Source organism: Ctenopharyngodon idella, chromosome 13 (assembly GCF_019924925.1).
Source record: "Ctenopharyngodon idella isolate HZGC_01 chromosome 13, HZGC01, whole genome shotgun sequence".
NCBI lineage: Eukaryota > Metazoa > Chordata > Actinopteri > Cypriniformes > Xenocyprididae > Ctenopharyngodon > Ctenopharyngodon idella.
The window spans coordinates 18,360,334-18,382,817 of NC_067232.1; the positions used below are offsets into that span (position 1 = coordinate 18,360,334).

At 35.5% G+C, this 22,484-nt stretch overlaps 1 protein-coding gene across 2 annotated transcripts in view; it reads right to left on the minus strand.

Annotated features, from left to right (window-relative positions):
- Positions 1-22,484, minus strand: part of col9a1b (collagen, type IX, alpha 1b) — a 32,376-nt gene that overhangs the window by 4,453 nt on the left and 5,439 nt on the right. The window contains exons 6-36 of one of the 2 annotated variants that reach the window (XM_051917063.1): positions 20,661-21,057; positions 18,704-18,787; positions 18,196-18,216; positions 17,809-17,865; positions 17,666-17,701; positions 17,509-17,571; positions 16,914-16,967; positions 15,948-15,983; positions 15,632-15,655; positions 15,472-15,525; positions 14,561-14,614; positions 14,120-14,155; positions 13,902-13,958; positions 13,637-13,690; positions 12,875-12,928; positions 12,710-12,763; positions 12,189-12,242; positions 11,933-11,986; positions 11,620-11,673; positions 11,364-11,417; positions 11,222-11,275; positions 10,238-10,282; positions 9,524-9,577; positions 9,396-9,449; positions 9,235-9,288; positions 4,975-5,046; positions 4,219-4,254; positions 3,824-3,868; positions 3,686-3,718; positions 1,924-2,070; positions 403-457 (exon numbers count right to left, since the gene is read on the minus strand). In XM_051917063.1, the coding sequence (XP_051773023.1) occupies positions 403-457; positions 1,924-2,070; positions 3,686-3,718; positions 3,824-3,868; positions 4,219-4,254; positions 4,975-5,046; positions 9,235-9,288; positions 9,396-9,449; positions 9,524-9,577; positions 10,238-10,282; positions 11,222-11,275; positions 11,364-11,417; positions 11,620-11,673; positions 11,933-11,986; positions 12,189-12,242; positions 12,710-12,763; positions 12,875-12,928; positions 13,637-13,690; positions 13,902-13,958; positions 14,120-14,155; positions 14,561-14,614; positions 15,472-15,525; positions 15,632-15,655; positions 15,948-15,983; positions 16,914-16,967; positions 17,509-17,571; positions 17,666-17,701; positions 17,809-17,865; positions 18,196-18,216; positions 18,704-18,787; positions 20,661-21,057 (2,000 nt within the window). Of the gene's footprint in view, positions 1-402; positions 458-1,923; positions 2,071-3,685; positions 3,719-3,823; positions 3,869-4,218; positions 4,255-4,974; positions 5,047-9,234; positions 9,289-9,395; positions 9,450-9,523; positions 9,578-10,237; positions 10,283-11,221; positions 11,276-11,363; positions 11,418-11,619; positions 11,674-11,932; positions 11,987-12,188; positions 12,243-12,709; positions 12,764-12,874; positions 12,929-13,636; positions 13,691-13,901; positions 13,959-14,119; positions 14,156-14,560; positions 14,615-15,471; positions 15,526-15,631; positions 15,656-15,947; positions 15,984-16,913; positions 16,968-17,508; positions 17,572-17,665; positions 17,702-17,808; positions 17,866-18,195; positions 18,217-18,251; positions 18,456-18,703; positions 18,788-20,660; positions 21,058-22,484 lie in introns of those variants that run through there. The other variant, XM_051917064.1, reaches the window with a different exon arrangement.

Consider the following 22,484-nt stretch of genomic DNA (forward strand, 5'->3'; position numbering starts at 1 on the left):
TGACTGAGCTTTTTCAGGGAGTTTTTTGGCGGAGGAAACCAAGCTGAAGGAGGAAACTCATCACTATGAGGCAAAAGTGCAGATCAGCTGAAACGAAAATGAATATTTCAGTGAAATGTGAATGAAAAAGTCATGAGGGAATTGCTGGCATGCGCTCAAGAGGACTTGGAGAGAGGCAGAACTGATGGCTAACTTTAGAAAAGTGTCTCTGCTCATCAGAGTAGAATCAAAAAGAATCTTTGAAACAAAACACACATTTTCTTTCAAATGTGTCTCTTTCATCTGGTCAGTAGTTGTGTTCTCCTGCCTAGAGAGTTCTGATGGCAAAAGTGCGGCTCTGCATGCATAAAAGGAAATTACGTTTACTTCTGAAATTATAAAAATATCGGCTTCCAGACTCACCTTGCATAACCCGCATGCACACTTGTCTGATGTGTTGATCACTTGGTTCTTTACCCTGTGAACACAGGAGGAGTTGTTTGGAAGAAAATCACACAATCCTGTTACTGTATTCTGATCATTTCATCTCATTTCAGACCACTAATTAGCTCTACTTCAGAAAATAACAAACAAAAACATTGGAACAGAAATTAAGTGTTCTTAAATGTGGCAGAAGCTTCACAGTACTGTTTCTAATCATTATGATTTTTTCTCAATATACCTTTTCAAACATAATGAGTGTGTACAACAAAACACTAATAACTACTAACTACTAATAACTTTCCACTACTAATAAGTTTCTAAGACTTTTACTGTCATTCAAGATTACTGGATAAGGATGAACAAATATATATTTTTTTATTTGTCATTTGATAAAGATTGCACTCACAAAGAGCAATTTTTTGGCAATATTATATTCACTATAGACACAGGTGTGGAAATTTCAATTTCATGATACTTACAGTTTTTCAATGACTGTCGGAACCCTGTACATATCAAAATCATCTGAAATTATCTTTTTTCCCCCACCGGGCTTAATGTGAAAATGTGAACACATGAATGATACAGAATAAATGGGCAAAAATGCCCAAAAAGGAGGGTGTTTACATGTAAATGCTGATTTCATGAAGAATCAGCACCTTTTTATAAAAAAACAGACACACTGAATAAGCTGACAGAATGCCAATAAAGCCATGTACACATACCATTCAAAAGTTTGAGGTTGGTAAGATGTTTTTAATCAAGTATTTTATGCTTACCAAGGCTGCATTTATTTGATCAAAAATACAGTATAAATAGTAATCTTATGGAACTAAGATATAAAATAAGATTTACAATTAAAATAAATGTTTTTTTTCTAATGTAATTTATTCCTGTGATCAAAGCTGAATTTTCAGCATCATTACTCATGTCTTCAGTGTCACATGATTCTTCAGAAATCACTCTAATAAGCTGATTTGCTGCTCAAGAAACATTTCTTATTATTATCAGTGCTGAAAACACTTGTGCTGCTTAATATTTTGGTGGAAATCATGATAGTTTTTCAAGATTCTTTGAATAGAAAGTTAAAAAGAACAATTTGTTTGAAATAGAATTATTTTGTAATATTACAAATGCATTTACTGTCACTTTTGATCAATTTAATTTTATCTTTGCTGAATAAAAGTATTAATTTCTTTCAAGCAACAACAAAAAAGTCTTACTGACCACAAACTTTTGAATGGTAGTGTACATGCAAAGCGAAATCAGGAAAATGGACAAAATCTAAAGCTTTTACATGTGCAACAAAATGATGAAAACGACCAAGAATACCGCCTTAATAAACTGACAGAACACTAATAATACCGTTTACATGTGAAGAGAAATGTAGGTAAAGGGCATAAATCCATTGGTGTCAGTCTTTTTTTTTTTCCATCTATACACAGCATTGGCTTACGAAGCATAATCGTTAATCACACTCTCTTTGAGAGGTTGGAAACATACCGCTGGTCCCTGGGAGCCACGAGGTCCTGGAGCTCCTCTGTTTCCCTGCATGCCACGTGGTCCAGGACTACCAGGAGGCCCCTCAATGCCAGGCTGCCCACGGGCACCTTCTGGCCCTCTATTACCCGGATCTCCCTGGTTACCAACCTGAAATTACACCAGAGATGCATGTATACATAAATAGATGTAGCATCTAGCATCTTTCATACAGTAAATCATTACAACATTATAGCTCCTGTTCTGTCATCATTGCTTTGTACCAATGCCAATGTTAGTTTTTGCTTATTCTTATGTAACTTTATTACTTTGAGTCTGATGAACTTAAACCATTTAAGGCAATAGGTTACCTCAAACCATTTAAGTAGCTATATAGTTGTTAGGACTTAGATTTGTTGCCTGAATTCAAACTGAATGAGTGACATAAACTTAAAATCTTTAAGTTGAGTTTACTCTAATGATTGACTAAACCAACACTAAAATATAAGTCAATTTAAGTTTACAGTACTCATACTTATTGGTTTTAAAACTTAAAGGTGCATATGTAGGATTTTTGTCCGCTAGAGGTCGCTAGAGGCCTATTCAAAACAAAGGTGTAGCTTGATGACGCCAAGTTTGAGCACGGAATCTTGGGACATGTGGTCTTCACCTCAACGGACGGTGCAAAAGAATAGGGATAGGACTTGGGAAGAAATCATGTTCATGGATGCGATTATTAACGTTACTGTAGTATGAAGCAGAGCAGGACCGAGTGTTGTGGGAGCTGAACGAGGTCGCTGGAGCGATTGCGCAACACACGCCTCACGAGCAGCGGAACTTTTATTATGCCACAGTCGTCGGCACCGCTTCCGCTTTTCCGGTCATGAGGATGAGGTAACGCTGCTCTGTTTATCATATTAGATACATTTGAGAGTGTTGAAAATTGTTATAACATTACTCTGTGCGTTCGCTCAGTGGCTGCTGTGAGACACTTGTTGCACACTGCAGTAAGAGAGATCGATTTTAGAATATCATATTAAATGCTGGATGGCTTGTGTTGATAAATGGCATGCAATTCATTTTAAAACATATTGTATGATGGAGAAAATTCTGTATTACTGTTACTAAAAATAAAGCTGCATCTGATTATGCTATGTTAGCTACTTCACAAAATAGTGTTTTTCTCTGAGGCATGGTAAAGCATGGTACTTGCAAAAAATCAAGAAAATTAGATTTAAACACTAAGACTAAACGTATTGAGCTATATAACAACAATTAGTTTTCTGTCTATAAATATATCAAAACAGTTATTCCCTTGTCTATTAAAACGTGTAATATATTAAAGCGTCTTTGGTGTTTCCATGGTTTCTACAAAATAAAACCGGAAACCGAGGCAGACCGAGGGTTAACGCGGGTATGACGCAATTGACAGGCGACTCCTCACACATCCCAGAGCCTTGGTTAAAATTGCAATTTTCTCAATATTTTTAAAAATAGTTGGAAACATTTGGGATATTGTAAGTACTCAAGAGAACAAAATATATAACTGTGTCCTAGTGGTTTTTGGATATTTTACTGCAAAAACCTTACATATTGCACCTTTAAATGGTTTAAGGCAATAGGTTTCCTCAAATGGTTTGAGTTACCGTAACTTTTCGGGTTTTACAGTGATGAGGGCTAGAGTGAGCTGAGATAAAGCTAAGGAAAACTCTTGATGGATATCTGAATTCGGAACCAACAGATGACTAGTCAAAAATATTCATAAGAACACTGATCAAGAACTCACTTCGCCTTTAGCTCCAGGTTGGCCAGGATCACCCTAAGTACATAAAGAGTAAGAGTTCACTACAATATTTCAAATCTCAGTGTACATTTGCATACTGCATTCATATTATTTTCAGCACAGTATTTCAGAGCCACTCACAAGATCTCCCTTGTCTCCTGGCGTTCCTTCGGCACCTTGATCTCCCTACAATAAAACACATCACCGTGAAGGAGATCATTTCATAGATGTCTATGAAGAAGTTTTGTTATTGTAAAACTTCTAGAATGGATAAGTTTGGTTATAAAATATGATTGGATGAGCTGCATTCATAGCCTACAGAAACTATATTACAATTTTGACTTTTAACAAAATTGTTACTTGCCATTTCTTTGTACTAATTTGTGAAATTTACAAGCCGTTTCTGAGTTTTTCTACCCCAAAATTGTTTCAGTGTAGCCTTTCTTACATTAATTTTCTTCGTTTTAAAGGTATCTGATGTGTTCATTTCAGTTCTGCAGTGCCGTTTCTGATCATAATGTGAATCATGCTCTTACCTGTTCTCCCTTTGGTCCAGGTTCACCTGCTTCACCCTGTGTGATATCACATTCAGAAATTCATTCCCATGAATATTACACTCAACGCATGTGTTTGAAGAGTTCATTATAACAACAGTTATTCAATAACGTACGCTCAGCATTTTACTCTTTCTATAAATCCTACATCTGTTTGAGGTGCTTAGGGTTTTTTTTTCAAATGGACTAAGGAAATCATTGAGTTTAAAAGGGACAAATTTGATTTTCAAAAGCCTCATTGTACTTTCAAAGTGCTTTAAACTTTAAAACACCAGTGAGAGCACATAATAATTGCAATGCCTTAAAGGCTGGAAAACGTGAAACCCTAATTGAACAAGAACAGTGAATATAAAGAGGTTAGCTGTTTTTAAAAAGATGTGGATAATTGGATAGTGGACTGATTTAGCAAAACTCCATGTACACTTTGCTGTTCCTTAATAACTATAGAATTAACAATACAAGAACAGTGATCATGTAAGAATTGTGTAGTTTGAGCCTCAGGTTCACTATCTGATTATCTGATGCATAATGCACACAAATCATGAGAAAATCACTTGAGAATTGCAAGCACCAATCAGATTGCCTAACTGCAACACATTTTCCACAGGTGCAGAGGTTTTTATCAGTTCACCAGGGAACAAAATAATGATGAAAAAGGGTTGGGAACAATTTAGAGAGATCATTTTGAGAATCTGTTCAGGATGTTCTGAGAAATGTTGTAGGCAGACACTTCCTCACCCTATCTCCTTTTATTCCTGGCAGGCCTGGCGGTCCAGGAAGTCCAGGCAAGCCCAAGTCACCTTTCGGACCCTGAAGAGACAATCAATGTAAGATGGCATGCAGTCAGAGTCTGGCATTTACTGTAAAAGTTTGGTTCATGTGTTTATCTGTTCCTTCCTCTCTCGCTGCAGGATTTTCAAACAGATGGGAGAGGTTCAAAACCATTGTCAATAAACAGAAAAGACTTCAGAATCATGTAGTTCCTCTCTGCAAAAACACTCTCATGCATTTTTAAAAAGAGAGTGCAGTCTGAGAAAATGCAAGACCAGGACAAAATGGCAAATGCTGATGAATTTGGTCTGTGAATGTTTTTTCTGTTTTAGGTTGAACAGTTTTGGAATTGGTATAAAAAAAATAAAAAAAATCAGTCTTTTGAGACAATGGTCATAATGTGTCATTAAATTCAATTCTCACAAATTTGTGCTGATTGGATGCATGTTTCAGTATATTTGAATGTAAATCAATCAATTAATCAAACAATCAATCAATAAATAACATTTCCAACATACAGCAGTGGCAACAACATAAAGTGATGTCCAGCCTTGAAAAATTGACATCACCCTTCATTCAATTATTAAAAGTTTAAAATGATATAGTTGTGCGTGGGGTCAATTGTTATATTTGTGATAACACAATGAAACATGCTAAATTGTGCGGACATAATTTTTGGCCAGGCTGTCAAACAAAGAAATTATAAACATGCAAAAACAAGAGTTTTCCACTTATTAGTCTCCTAGGTTACTGGTTGTGTCTCTGTTTGTTTTCATGGTTATCTATGATTTGCACCTGTGTGTAGTTTAGTCAAAGCCACTTAAAGGCAAGCCTGCTAGGTTAGCAAAAAAAAAAAAAAAAAAAAAGCATAACTTCTGCTAACACTGTGGAAGGGAAGCTGCAGGGAAGGAGACCAGAGGCCTTTTTATTATTTATTATTATTTTTTTGGATGTCAATGGAGGAGATGCTTCAATACGTTGAATAAACCGCTTTTGTGGGAAAACGGCTTACCATTTAATGAATCAACAGCCCATCATCTAATCTTCAACATGTTTGCTCTTAAACATTCGTTTTGGATTGATCTATTTTTAGAGTTTACACCGAAAAAAAAAAAATGCTGTTTTATAAGAGAAGCCACGAACAATTGCGCGACAGGTATGATTCAGTTTATGTTCAGTTCATTTCTCATTCATTTCTATGGTATCCCCAAACAGTGACTGACTGTCACACAACTTTGAACCAAATTCAATGATGTCTAGCCTGTAATGTGATTGGTTTTCAAGGCACACATGATCATATATTATATATATATATATATATATATATATATATATATATATATGTATTCACAATAACTTGCACAAAGTACTCTTTAAATAGTATTTAATAATAATAATAATAATAATAATAATATGTAATAATACATAATAATAAGTATATATATAAAACACACACACACATATATATATAGTTATTATTATTATGTATTATTACATATTATTATTATTATTATTATTATTATTATTAAGTATTATTTAAAGAGTACTTTGTGCAAGTTGTTTACCACAACTGTGACACGGACATCACTTTTGGGCACTACTGTAAAAATATATGAATATATAACAGGAAAAAATTATAAGTATGCAGAATAATTATATACATTATTAATATATAGCTACAGTATAAATCTGATTATATAATTGTAAATTTGAACATGTAAATCCTGAATATATGGCTGTAAATACTGCATTTTATTTTCAAATTATAAAATAATAATATTAATAATAATGTTGGAATTTATTCACATAATATATTCATGTTTAAACATTTCAAGTGTTTGTGTGTGTAGATAAGTGTGTGCTCATGGGAATGGCAGGGGAACAGAGGGCTCTTTGAGAGACACTGCTGTGGGACATTCTTTTGACTGTTTACTCTTTACTGAGGAAACAGTGAGGTGAGGTCCCATTCAAGAGAGAGAGACCGCTGGCTCCATTCTCTTCTACAGGCCACAGCGTGATGTTTCCCTTCTTACTAGCAGTGTGTCTGCATTTCAGTACTATGAATATTTGCCTTGGTTTGACCCTCAAATTAGCATAATATAAAGTCACGAATTCCCCTAAAAGACTATTAGTGAAAAGTTTTTTGAATTCACCACGCACCAAACCGTCTAAATAAGTAAAAGCAGTTGAGCTTAGTGGATGTCAAAACTACTTGCTTTTTCTTTGAACACTGGGATAATGGAATAATTTAAACGTGATGCTGCCAATGACTTGTTTTGAACTTTGGGTTTGTTGGCAGCTCATAGGAAAGAAAAATAACAAATGAGATCTATTTAATGTCAGCACTTCCTCCTACACTGCACAAAATCATTTTCTTAATCAGTATGTTTGTCTCACTCAAATATCTAACTATCCTTAAAACAAGATGCATTTACTTGACAAGCAAAACTGTGAAAGTTTTTCCTTCTCTTTATTTAAAACAGAAATCTAATCAAATGTAGTATATTTTATGCTTAAATAAAAGCATAAAAAATGTAAAAAAAAAAATCTTTTCCTGGATCACTATGGTACACCTATAATAGGTGTTTACAGGGCCTGGTAATATTTTTATGAATTCTAACAATGCAATGTTGTGAGAACATGAACGTAAACAAACGTGAATGACAGGACAGTTGACCAGCCAGTGCTGCATTGTCACAAGAGTTTAAGCCTTGGCAAGTGAAATATTCAGCATAAGAAGATGTGAAAGGGAACTCAATTCATTGCACGTGTGGAAAGTTTGCGCACAAACATCCAAAGCGCGCACCCAGAAAGCTGCATCTCAGACAGCGCCAGAATATAAAATTGAGCTCACTAACACATCTCTTTGCGCTTGAATGGACACACTGACAAAAAATGTCTGTCTCAGTGAGTATCTAAGTAAACATAGTTGGTTATGGCTTAAGTGAATGTAAATAGTAGAGAAAAATGTGTATCAGTGTATTAGATTTGTGCATTAGGTCTTAAAGTGACAGCAGCCTAATGTCTCTGTCTACTGTCTCTGTTTTTAATGTTAATCAAACAACAAAGGACAAAGAAAAAAAAAGAAAAAAGTCACTCAGTGCTCTTGATTGAATAACTTTTTGTAACTTCGATTAATCTATGTTTAATTTACACAGTGAAGACTATCCAGTGTTATTTTACATTTGATTATTTATTCAATGTCTCTACTTGAAAACTACTGTTACTTGTCTTTCACAATGTTTTAAATTTACATTAGCTAGGCTAGCAATTTTAGCAGTGGTATCGAAATTGTAATAGAGAATTATGAATTTTCACTGGTATGCTATCTAAAATTTTGGTGTCTAACTGCCTGTTCTTGCAAAAACAGTTTCATGGCCATTGGCAGGTGTGGCAAAAAGTTCGTTTTAGGCCCTGGAAGTAGCTCCGGCAACAATGTTCTTCTGCAAGACGCATGCAGTTTCGTTTATTAACTAGTAGAGTGCCAAAAGTTACATAGTGTACCTTTAAGATCAAAGTACCAAGTTATTTTTGCAGTGTAGACAGCAATGGGTTTAAATGGAGAGCAAATCAAGACATCTGTAACCTCTGAAGTCTCCTGCTTCTTAGAAATTTCTACACATAATAAAAAAAAAATCCCGAATAATATCATATATCGCCAGAGATCATATATAAGCCAGAGATTTCAGTATGAACTCAAACATATCTCATTAAACTTTTCCAGGAGTAAATAATCTGAGCTATACTATATACATTTATTGTATAGCTCTATACTCTTAAGGCCCGTTTACACCAAGGACGATAACTATAACGATAAAGATGTAGTTCTAAAAATAATTCTAAATGATAAAAACATTGACAATCGGAATCCATCTTTCTTTAAAGAGTTGGTGACTTTAAAGCGGCAGACGACAAAACTGCAGTGCGTGCTTAGAATAGACAGAACGATATCATGCATTGGTGTGGACACTAATATAGTTATTGTTCTTGGTGTGAATGGACCTTTACTGTATGTTAACATTTGTTTCTCTTATTTCTTTTTTAGGAGAAACATCTGAGACAGGGTTCATACTTAAACATATTTGCTGAGCTATGAAAGGCGACCTCAGGACAGCCATCTCTCTACTTGCGGGTTTTTACTTTTAGTAATTTGCATGATGAAAGTAAAGTATAGCAGATGCTTGCTTTGATATTACAACCATGTCATTATACAGATTATGCACTTACTCTGGCTCCTGGTTTTCCCATTGGTCCAGGTGGCCCCTGCTCTCCTCTGTCTCCCTACACACAAAGACACTATCATTATCTGCAAGTTATACCTTAGTGAGTAAATATAGACACATCCAGCCTGTGTATTAGCCATTAGTCACGCTGCAGTGGGTACTCACAGGCTGTCCAATAGGCCCGATGGGTCCCAATTCTCCTTGTTCTCCACGCTCACCCTGAACAGAGACATTTATTGTCAGATCATCAATTCCTAATGGCAGAGATATTGGGCGGTTTACCATCAACTTACCGCTCTGCCTGCAGATCCCATCGTGCCAATGAGGCCTGGTTGTCCTGCATTACCCTATAATCAGAGTGTGTATATCACATTGTGTTCATAGTAACATGCAGAAGAGTTAGGATTTTTACTGCACATGACTTAGTAGCTTAAAGCTGAAGTGTGTAATTTCACTGCCACCTGTGGCACTAAATGGAATTGCAAAAATTATAAGCCAATGTTTCTGTGTTGGGCCACTAAAATAAACAGAGCAATGCAGAAAAAGCCACAGTGTCACACTTTTCAGGAAAAATCAACTAGGGATGTGTAATATATTGATGTTATATGGGTTATCGGACAATTATACAGATTTTTGCATTCACTGGTATATATATATATATATATATATATATATATATATATATATATATATCATGTATCAGTTATATAAGCCATAACATGACAATAAAGATCAATGTATCTGAATAAGCCAGAATTTTAATATTGGCACAATGCTGAAATCAACATAAAATGCCTTAAATTGGCCTTTGCATAATAAACTATGATGAGAGAAAGTATTTTTAACATCAAAAAATAACACACTTCAGCTTTAACAGCCTGTGGTTTGAGACCTAGGCCTATCTGTATTTCTGCTTTATTGACCAGGCAAAAGCTTTTGTCAGTTCAGAGTGTTAAAAATGTGATGACTTTACACTGAACACAGATAAATTCATCAACATCTCTCACCTTCTCTCCTGCTCCACCTTTTGGCCCTGGGCTTCCTGGTAAACCCTGCAGACATGGAAGAGAAAGTCACTAAATATCAAAAAGCAGTTGCTTTAAAGCTACATCTCCTGAAGAACATCTCCTTCTCTTTGTTCTGTAAGATCAAAGTAAAACTCAAGGGGTATTTGAACCATCTCAAAATTAATGATGATGTGAATTAGTCATGAAGAGCTGACATCATGCTGGATAAAGTCAGAAGTGTTTTATAATCTTGCCCTGCCATGAAATGGAGCAGACACAACATGCACGAATTTGAAATCGAAATAAATTATTGACTTTTATCTTCTGCTATAGTGAGCTATGAGCATTATAGCTTTAAAGAAGACAGGTTGAAGATGTTGTAAGAATTCAGCAATGCATGTCTGACAAGGATAAAATAAAAGAGAATTCTTGTGCTGCATCTTGTAAATGGAAGTGAAAGGTAGGACACACTACCATTCAAAAGTTTGGGGTCACTAAGATTTCTTTTTTTTTTTTTAATTTTTTGAAATAAGTCTTTCATGCTCACCAAGGCTGCATTTATGAGATCAAAATACAGTAAAAGCAGTAATATTATGAAATATGAATTTTCAGCATCATTACTCCAGTCTTCAGTGTCACATGATCCTTCAGAAATCATTCTAATATGATGATTTAATCCTCAATAAACATTTCTTATTATTATCAATGTTGAAAACAGTTGTGCTGCTTAATATTTTATGGAAACTAAAATGCTAATATTTGAAATATAATCTTTTTGTAATAATGTAAACATCTGTACATTTTTGACCAATTGAATGCAACATTGCTGATTAAAAGTATTAATCTCTTTAAAATTTAAATCTTACTGACCCCAAACTGTGTGAACTTTCTTAAAAAAAAAAAAAAAAAAAAATCTTCTTCACAGTCATTATAGCAGTTATGCATATATTTAATGCATTTCATTTTTTCTACATTAAGACTTACAGGGAGTCCTTGAAGGCCGACTTCCCCAGGGCTTCCAGCTTTTCCAGTGGTACCCTGTAAAAGAACCACATCTTCATTATTACCACTATCACACTTTCCCGTATAGCCGTGGTTGAATAATGAAAGCCAGACAAGGCTGTACCTTGGCACCTGGCATGCCAGGGATTCCCTCACGTCCATCCACACCTGGCAAACCCTGGAAAAAGACACAGATTGGTGCTGTTTGGATGTATAGAATAGTCTTTAGGCAAATCATTTTGTCCACACTAAGTACCAAAAAAGTACCACACTGCCACATTTTCTCATGGTATTACCATCTGATACCATCACTATATGATGGTGCCAGCAACATTTTAATCAAAAGAAGTGAAAGCTTATTTTTATGTTAAACCACGTACACCATCTCCCTTTGGCCCTGGAAGACCTGTGTTGCCTCTTGGCCCTTGAGGTCCCTGCAGAAAGAGATTATTTAATTAAAACCATAATCATTAAAATCATTATATATGACCCTTAGCATGACAGAATATAGCCAAATAAGGCATGTTCATGGACCAATATCATTTGGTTATTTGAATGTTGTTCCAGGACTAACAAGGACCCTTGGCCATGACCTACTTATCATGGACAACTTCTCAAAGACTAATAAACAAAAACCTCTTAAACCTCAACTGTGTGCATGATTTGCTGTTATAATGATAGTTGTACACATACCTGTTCGCCTTTAGGTCCAGCTTCTCCTATTCCTCCTCTTTGGCCTCGATCCCCCTAGATAAAAAGAGACATACATCTCAGATATCTGCTAAAATTGATTTGTTTATTTACACCCAAAGCTCAGGACATCAACTCATGACCACTGCTAAAACAAAGCCTTCAACTGTGAATGTGAGGTAAAAAACGTTCCTGTTTCATGATTGTTTACAGCTTTAGATCAGTATTTCTAGAAGGTAGAGGAAGTTACTGAACTTACCGTCGCCCCTGCAACCCCCTGAGGGCCTGGGTCACCATCAACACCTCGAAGGCCCTGTAAAAAATTATTTTATTTATTTATTGTGCTTATTTTTTATTACATTTTTCTTCATTTACAGCTTTTTATGTCTGCAGTGCTACAGTATACAGTACCATCCAATACCACTCTAATTGTAAAAAAACTAATCCCATAAAATATAAATATGAGTTTTACGGCTTTTAGTTTATATAAATCTATTTATGCTATAGTCTTTCTCTTCCATGTAAATGAACAAAAATATGGATTTCTCATCTTGTATGCTGAGGTGAACTGTATACACATTTTTGTCCAATCAAATGCTCTCTAGAATTTCAATGTTCCTCCCCCTGATACCACCTGCCACTAACTAGCATTATTAGTAACATATCATGGTTTTACCACACTGTGACATTAACTAAAGACAAATTGATATTTAAAAAGGAACAGGCAAAATATGTTATGCCTCAACTTCCTATTTCAATCAACCTCTATTGAAATCTTACCAGTTCTCCTTTGGAGCCAATCATACCAGTGGCACCTCGAATTCCCTGCGGCCCCTAAGAGCACATCATTGAAACAAGGCTTTGAGACACTAGATTAAGATACAGCCACCGGATTGATTTATTAATTAAGTATAAATTGCTGAAATAAACAGGAAACGCACGTACAGTTGGGCCTTGAGCGCCGACCTCTCCAGGTGCCCCCTGATCTCCCTCCTCTCCCTAAAAAGAGAAAAAGCTATTTTACAAAGTGAGATCCTAAAAATCCTCAAAATAAGTCATTGACTCAGTTGTTGGTAGTACCCACGGTAAACTGACACAAAAGGTGGTAATTTATCTGAACCAGATAGAACGATAGAATGGTGATAGATAGATAGATAGATAGATAGATAGATAAATAGATAATTCTCGCTTTTAATGTAACAGTGAAAAATGAACTGCAAAGTTTTGATTGAGGTAAATGATGTGTAAATGTACTGATTCTGAGCCAAGCATCTTGAGGACAATATAGCAAGCAGTCGCTAGTGAGCTAAATGTCACCACATTAACTTATTTTTACAACACTCAAATCTCTCATTATTCTTCATGCACCAGTGGAGTTTAATTCTTATACAGATCTTTAATAGACAGCATTTAAATACATCCTCAACGTTAATTCAGCCCAAGTGTCAGTCCTTAATTATAAATGAGGCTCTGTAATAATCTCGAAAATGTCACAGTGGGAGACAAAATGTCTCAAACACGATGTTTCCTCATTACAACAGACCTACTGCTTAATTTATATTCAGATTCACTCTGGAGAACTTCATGACACAGGCTGACCTCAATCACACACATTCACAAACACGTGTACACAAAACCCAGATGGTTGTGGTTCCTCCTTTGTCAGCATACTTATCAAACTTTCTCCAAATAGTGTAAAGTTCTTACCTTGTGTCCTTGTTTACCAGGCTCTCCGGCTTCTCCTTTCACCCCTTTATGACCCTAACAGTGGACAGGAGGACAATTTACATACTTATATGTACATACATACAAACAAACTCATATATTTATATGAATAATAACTGTATATATTTATACATTTACATTTGTATTGTAAACTTCAAAAAGTTGTGTCTTGATGCCTTGAAATGTCTTAATCTTATTAACAAATTCCTTTTGAATTCATATCTCTCTACTGTACAAGAAGACTCACCTTCATCCCAGGCAAACCAGGATGACCAGGTGCACCAACTGGGCAAGCATTAGGGCACTTAACAACAGAAAAGACAATTTAGAGTCTGATTATTTATACACTCAATCCAACCATATCTAATAGTCATCTAGGAGCTCTTTACACTAAACATATTGCTTTTCACAACATATTTCAGTGTTGAAATGTTTGATGGAACACATAGTAAAATGTCCTCTTACCAGTTCCATTGTTCCTCCCAGCATCCCTGCAGCACCCTGTAAACACGGCAGATTCTCTTCAGAACAGTTCTCACACAATTTAAAGGAAATAAAGGGTGATTAGTTGATTAAGGAAGCAGTTGTGCCACCCCATTGTTTCAGAATTATAATTGCTGCTCTACATGATGTTCCTAATTAGTCTGTGAATACAGATGTCTTTAGCTATACACTCTAAATAGACACTTTATTTCTGCTATAATCATGAGATTTTTGGATAAAAGCACCTGATAAATGTAAATTTAAAATGAATGTTGTTGGTGTAACATCTTGAATTTAGAATTCAATATAAGTCAAGATTCAGAGTTTTTTCCACCAGATGAATGTTGTTTTGACACATTCACAGTTTTCAGTTTAAAGGTCATTGCTTTTGTGTTGGTCTCGAAATATCACAGCAATACTTACACGGGGCCCTGTTGGTCCACGGGGTCCCTGTGGCCCTCTCACACCCATTGCTCCCTGTTATACAGAGAGAAACACATGAATTTTACTAGTTGTATGAATACTCTAACCATAAGCATTTAGAAAAATGCTCACTTTTTGAATAAAATTACAAAATACTAAAACTAAGAGAAATACTACAGCAATAGTTCACTGTAAAATAAATACCTAAATAAAACCAAACCACAAAACAACAAACATTGTTTTAGTGTTTTAAAGTTATTGTGGTAACATTTTGGTATGGGAAACACATATAGCGAAAATGTGTTCCCCATACCAAAGTGTTACCAAACAACACTGTCTTTTGCCTCAATAAACTCTTAATTTACTGCTTATTAATAGTTAGTAAGGTAGTTGTTGTAGCATTTAAGTTTAGGTATGGGGTAGGATTTAGGGATGTAGAATACAGTCATGCAGAATAAGGCATTTATATGTGCTTTATAATTACTAATAAACAGCCAATATGCAAGCTAATAAGCAATTAGTTAAAAGTGAGAATTGTTCCCCATACTATTTTTTTTTTCTCTATGAAACATTCCTTGAGAGGAACTATACTGAACCACTGAAGCAGCAGCTCCATGCCCTTAAAATGAACTCTTGGTTGATTTTTCATGGACAGAGTGAGATTTGAACTGTACCATACATCAATAATACATCATAAATGGGTATTAGTTGAGTGCATCTCATGAAACTGGTCAAGAACATATTTGATTCATATTTTATTTTAAAATCAAAAGAAAGTAGACGACTATAAAAAGAACGAAAACAAAAAACATTTGGCTGCTTGCTTATATTAAGAGAGCAGAGTATTCAAAACAAAATCCGCCATTTTATTTTTGAAACAATACATAAAAAAAAGTTGTAGAGCTACTCACAGGGGGTCCCACTTTTCCCAGCTCGCCCGGAAGTCCTCCTGGTCCTGGTTGTCCCTGTACAAACAAGTATTAAATTTAAACCTTTGCGTCGCACACCCAAAGAGAACCCCTCACTCCACCCACTGCCTTTTTGTTATCATATAAAACAAATGGCACTTACAATTGGTCCATCAGGTCCAACACCCTAAAAAGACAGAGAAGGCATACATTTTGCACTGAGTTATGTATTTATTTATTGTCCCCCATTTCTGAGATATATTTATACAAAAAAAACATTTATATTTACTGTATATGATATATGCGAATATAATCTTTCTTTTGACTAACTTGCTGCTGTCAGTATTGAGGCAAGATATGCAGTGCAGTGTGTACAGATCAGCTTTAAGCCTATTTACAACCATATTTATCTTCTCAATAGTGTTTGTATTGAATGCAGGGGCTTTGGATATGTTAAAAAGTGACAAGATCAGACTTACCGCCTCTCCTCTGGGTCCAGGTTTGCCAGGTTCTCCCTGTTCCACAACAGCAATTACACAAAGTCTCATTTTAGGCCGAACATAATTTAAACACAAACACACACACACACACACATACATATCATACATAATACATACACATATCATACATAATACATATACATAACTATATATATAGTTTTAGTGTCAGTACCACATTAAACTACTATATATAATGTTGAATATAACGTATAACGATGCAATGGGGGAATATTTGTGGGTCCTGATAATGCCAAATGTCTTGTGTTACCAGTAAAAAGTGGCCTATATTATTTTAAATATATCTAGTCAGTGACAGAGTGCAAACATATTTGTCTAAAATAATTCTGTATTTTCAGCTACAGAATCATGAATATTTTTATTCTGGTGTCATCACTGTCCTGTGCATTGGGTTACAGCACTAAGTCCAAGCCTATTCATTTCCACCCCTAATTTAATACCACATTTAGCATTTTAATAAACTACATTTTTTGTTAACCTTTTGCATACGTCTTGGAGTATCGCAATAATATTTGTATCGTGAGTTCAGTATCGTGATATGTATCGAATCGTGACATGAGTGTATCGTTACACCACTAATATTTATATATATATATATATATATATATATATATATAATGATTGTATCTACTAAGAAAGCATTAATAAATACAAATACTGTATTGAAAGTCATGAAAATCACATTACTGCACAATTACTGTTATGAAAAATCACAAAGCCAGAGAGGCCAAATGAAGTACTGCGTTTGAACATCAGTGAGTTTAACAGGAACTGATGAATCTGACTAGCCTGCACAGATCACTGAGCACACAGACAGGATTAGGAACTAGTAGTGGTCATGTGAAAATACTTATAATTCCCTGTGCAATGCCAGTGAGCTCTGGTCCCTACTGAAGCAGAAAACTGAGAAGCTCATTAGTCGGTCACCTTTTGTCCTGGAGGGCCATCAAGGCCTGGTTCTCCTATAGGGCCAGTCAATCCCTGAGGAACACAGAGGGGAAATGTTACATTATTACCCCTAACAACAGTAAACGATGACAGGCTTTAATTGAAAAGGATGTTTTAGGGAATGGTTTGTTGCATAAATGTTTTTATTAAAATGCAACTTTCACTTCATAAGCGAAACTGAGGTTTTAAACTTTAACCAACCCATGATTACACAATTAGCCACAGCATTTGATGCCTAAACAATCAGGTACAGTCATTCAACACCTTCCAAGACCTTCCGTCTCAGACCAGAGTGGATATTTTCTTGACCCCTACTTCCATTTTCACAGGGAATCCACTTTAATTAAGTCCAGGCTTCGGGTGTCCGTGCTTAAACAAAAACCCGTTGTCTGTTGGGCAGACCTCTTTCCTGTGGTCTTTGCTTCAGTCCGGCATGAGAAATTCCCTGCATTTTTGACCCATCTAAGAGCGCCGCCCACCATTGACTGAACTCTGTGGCACTGAGGTTCGTTTTCCCATGTCAATTTTAACATGTTATGGAGAGAATCCATAAGACTTTAATGTGATTCCTTACATCGGCTCCAGGTAATCCAGGAAGTCCAGCAGAACCAGGTTTTCCAGTATCTCCATCAGGACCCTTCGGGTACATACAACAGTGTGTGAGACACAAAATAATTCCTGAATATAGCAGATTATAATATCAATGTTGGACATAAAACGCTGATATTTACAGCCGAACCCTCTTCACCGGGGTCTCCTCTCTCCCCCTGCAAGAAAAACACACTTTTATCTCTTCCATTATGCATCATATTTTGTTGAATAAATTGCTTTATATTTTAAATTATGCTGTTCACTTTTTTAAAAATCAACTCACAGCAATGCCGTCTATTCCAGGCACACCGGGAGGACCAGGAGGGCCGGCACCAGCCCTCTGTTCAAAAATAGTAAGTAAACAATGCTGTCATATTCCTACAGTGAGTTCACTTACATGTTTTTAGATGCATTAAGGTTATGCTATATGAAGATTAAAATTATCCAGTCAGTAAAAGTATAGTAAAATTAATTTCTGTTTAAGTCTAAGCAAACAAAACACCTGCAAAGCAACAGGTGTGCAGCTGTCTCTTACAACATATGGACTGTACAGAGGCAAAAATGCAATGTCGCCTATAATATTTTACAGCATTTGTTATTATATTTAAGAAAGCACACTTTCTTTCTTTCTTTCTCTTTACATATTTAACGCTGAACTACAAGCGCTCACCTTAAGCTCTGCCTCGGTTATCTGAAAGGAAAAGAACAAAGAAGGGTTGCATTTACCTGCACTGTGCAGATGATGGTTATCTCCAACAAAATCAGTAAAAAGGGCCCACGCACACCTGCAGCGCGAGCCATGATTTCCCCAAAGACACAGAAGCCCCTGCTTTCTCGGATCAGTTGGGTTGACGGACCCCCCGACCAAGAAACCCAACTAAATCCCCTTTCAACTATCTGAACTCAAGGGAGACCATAACCACAGAGTGCTCATGCATATGCATGAGGTGGTTTGTTCTGGGTCTGTGATTGGAGGACAATGACACAGTGAGAGGCGGAGTCCAGCACACATTCGAACAGACGGCGGGAAATTTGACTAGACGGTGACATTTGACCTCTGTTAACAAACACTAAATGATCTTTGGGAGACAGAATGCTGGAAAATAGTAGAGCTGTAACAACACATTCCAGTTTCTTTTGTTTATTAGATTAAAATTGAGATGTTAGACAAGTCTCACCTGTCTCCTTGCAGGAAGGTCACCGCATGTGTCTCTCTGCGGGATGTTTAAGTTGCAGTGAATCAGCATTGACTGCAGCTCAAACTGAAATAACAGACAAACAACAATCAAAAAGCATCATTATAATGTGAGCCAGTAGGGTGTATTGAATTGTTTATCATTGGCTTATGTGTAATGTTCAAAAAGATATTGATTAGTTTTTGGTACAAAAAACGAGCTGTTTTATGCTGCACTTTTTGTTCTCAATTATTTGTGCAGAACAATGAATTTAAATGAGTTTAGTGGTAGACTGAGTTCATAATATGTGCATATATCATTTTGCTGACACTTAATTTAAAAGTTACACCAAAGTTACTGAGATCATTGCTTGACTTTCAAAAACATAAAAAAAAAAAAAAAAAAAATCATACACACCCCAAACTTTTGAATGGTAGTGTACATTTTTAATGTCTTAAGACACCCCAGGTGAATAGGGAAAAAAGTTAATAGATATCACCATACTTCCCAGCTGACTGATTACATTAAGAATCGCAAACAGTTTTCTAAAATGTTATGTTTAAATATGCAAATGATGCATTATATTATTAAATATGCACTAATTTGCATACATTTCCAGAACAAAAATCTAAACACTGGATACAGCTAGGTTTGAAATGTTTTATTTTGTTGACATATTAGATTCAAAAGTTTTTACAGAAGGAATTTTTGATATCTCTTTTTATCACCCCATAAACCAGAAAATACTGTCAACAGAAAAAAAACTGACATATGAAAAAACCTCAGTAAAAACCTTCAGAATAAAACTTTAAATTTTGGTGCATGTAAGTGATACTGAAGTGGAGAAAAAAAAAAACTCATTTTGAGAAAATGGCCTTTGAAGATATGTTTTGTAAATTGAAATCTACAAAGTGTATCAAAATAAACACTTAAAATTGTATTTTAGATGTTTACTTTCCACTTATCTGAATCAAAACATTAGAAAAAGTACAATAGCCCAAAATCACAAAATTGACCAGTGCATGAAAAAACAATGTTTTTGCCTGTAGTGTCTCGCGAAGGCCCGTTCACACAAAGGACGATAAAGATAACGATAAAGATATAGTTCTAAAAATCATTCTCAATATTAAAGAATAGCAGAGTCCACACAACAACAATAACAGCACAGAGAAACGATATAGATGTAATCACTTATTCAGAACTATTCTATCCAGCTGATGAACGATAAAAACACTGACAGCCAATCAGTATCAAACCTGCTATAACGAGCTCGAGCATTTAAAGCGGCAGACAAGCAGGCGTTTAGAATGAAATGAACGATATCGCCCGCTGGTGTCAACGCTAATATAGTTATCGTTATATTTATTTATAGTTCTAGTTGTTGCTGTGAATGGCCTTTAATGTTGTTAAAAAGTCTGTGGACATGTTATGCATCAACAACCACCCACAAACCTTTGAAAAATAATTTTCAGCAACCAATTAATAGGCTGTTTCCCCGAAAGAAAAGTTCTTTATTGGACGACTCTGGTTAGACCAAAATTAAGAGAAGGGCAGATGTTTGGTTTTGTCCAATAAAACAACATCTCAAATTTTGATGCGGCAAGTACTGGTGTGAGGAAAATTTCAGATATTTTATGCAGGTCAGCTGTTGGACTAGAGCCTCACTGCTAGAATTCCCACGTATCTGCTGAAATCTGCAGCATCCAAATTCCATTTAAAGAGACAGTCTGCCACTGAGCCTTTAAACAGCCTTCAAACTGACACAAAAACATTGAGACCTCAAGAAGAAAATAAGCATATATAACATGATAATTTGGACATACCATATTCTTTAAACTGCCTTGGAGTAACATTTAAATATCATGGTTTCCCCAACTGACACCATCGTGTTCAACAGCAATGGAAGAAATGGAAACACATAAATTGTGTATGTGTAAAATAAGTTTAACTTGATTCTCACCGGCACAGCTATTGCTGAATTGTCCTTCAGTTTTCCAATATGTGTGAATCCATCTAGGTTTACTTGTCCTCTTGGTGCCAGCTGCTGTGAATCTGTTGCCATACAATCTGTTATGAGACTCACAGAGCCTTTTTTGACAAGCAGTAAAATGTTGTGCCACTGAGAATTGAAGAGATGTGTTTGGTAAGGGAATAAAGCCGTCATCACTCTGTTCTCCTGGGTTCTGTATGAGAACTCCACAGACAGGGCCTCCCCATTGAGTCTGACTGCAAGCTGTTCCTTTCCATTCAGATCTCGCATTTGCCACATATTCCAGCTCTTATTCGGTGTATTGCCAATCATCCGATAGGTTGCAGAAAATGCAAATTCCTCAGGCAGCCCCATGGGAAATGCAGATCTGATTCAAGGATGGAAATTCAAGACTCAATTAGACCTGATTACGAACAGAAATTATATCCTATGTACTGATTAAAGTTACATATTTTACAATATTTAACATGACATAACATGAAAACATACTATACTGAACATTATTAGCATGGTTACTATCTACAAAACAGTAGGTACGGTAATGGTATCAGGTATTAATACCATGGTATTTTGAAACATACCATGGTGCTGAATGTGTATTGTATTCATTTTAGAATACCATTTGAAAAATACTGCTGCACAAATGTCCAAAAACATGGTGTTACAATGTAATTATTTTTTAGCATTTTTGTTCTGTTATCAAAATTAAATAACCTGGTTTATGTTAATAATTTAATTTTCTAATTCAGCACCATGGACAGAGGAAGTTCCATCAGTAACCAGTAGATGTCGCCACATGCCAACAGTTCAAGTCATTCTAAAGAGTTTCCTTTCTGATAAGGGGGAGATTGCAAACGCTGAGCTTGTATCATTCGGAGTATCATCAGAAACTGTGGGTAGGGTAGGCTGGGGGAATTCAATATGGCTTAAAATTATTATAAATAAGACAAAACTAGTTTTAAAATAAAAAACCCTAACGCCCACCCTAAAAAAGAAAAAGAAAAAAAACAGGATGTAAACTGGAATCATATTTCTTAATAGTTTATTTATTTAACAACTGACATTTTTATTTAAGAACTAGGGTTCTCGTGATCTTGCACAACCTGGATGTATGAGGGATGTATGTGTGATTTTAGACCTGGTAATGTCATGGAAATTTAATAAATTGTAATGTAATTTAATCCTTTTTTTATAATGCATATAAGCACTAAAATATTTTATAATTTGTGATAAAAATATTTGAAAAGTCATGTAAATTCATTAATAATAAAATCATTGGTAAACATTCACTTATTTTAATTATTTACAATAATTTTATTTGATTATTTTATTTGTTGCCACTCCTAGTTTCTAAATGAACATTTGAAAAGCAGCATTTTTGTCATTATAGCAGGAGTATCATAAATATATTTTGGGGGCCTTTGAAAATAGGGGGAATTTAAAGGGTTAGTTCACCCAAAAATGAAAATAATGCTTCATGAAGCTTCGGAGCGTTATGAATCTTTTGTGTCGAATCAGCGGTTCGGAGCGCCAAAGTCACGTGATTTCAGCAGTTTGGCAGTTTGACACACGATCCGAATCATGATTCGACACAAAAGATTCATAACGCACCGAAGCTTCATGAAGCAGTGTTTTTGAAATCGGCCATCACTATATAAGTCGTTATTTTGTTTTTTGGCGCACCAAAAATATTCTCGTCGCTTTATAATATTAATATTGAACCACTGTACTCACATGAACTGATTTAAATATGTTTTTAGTACATTAATGGATCTTGAGAGAGGAAATGTCATT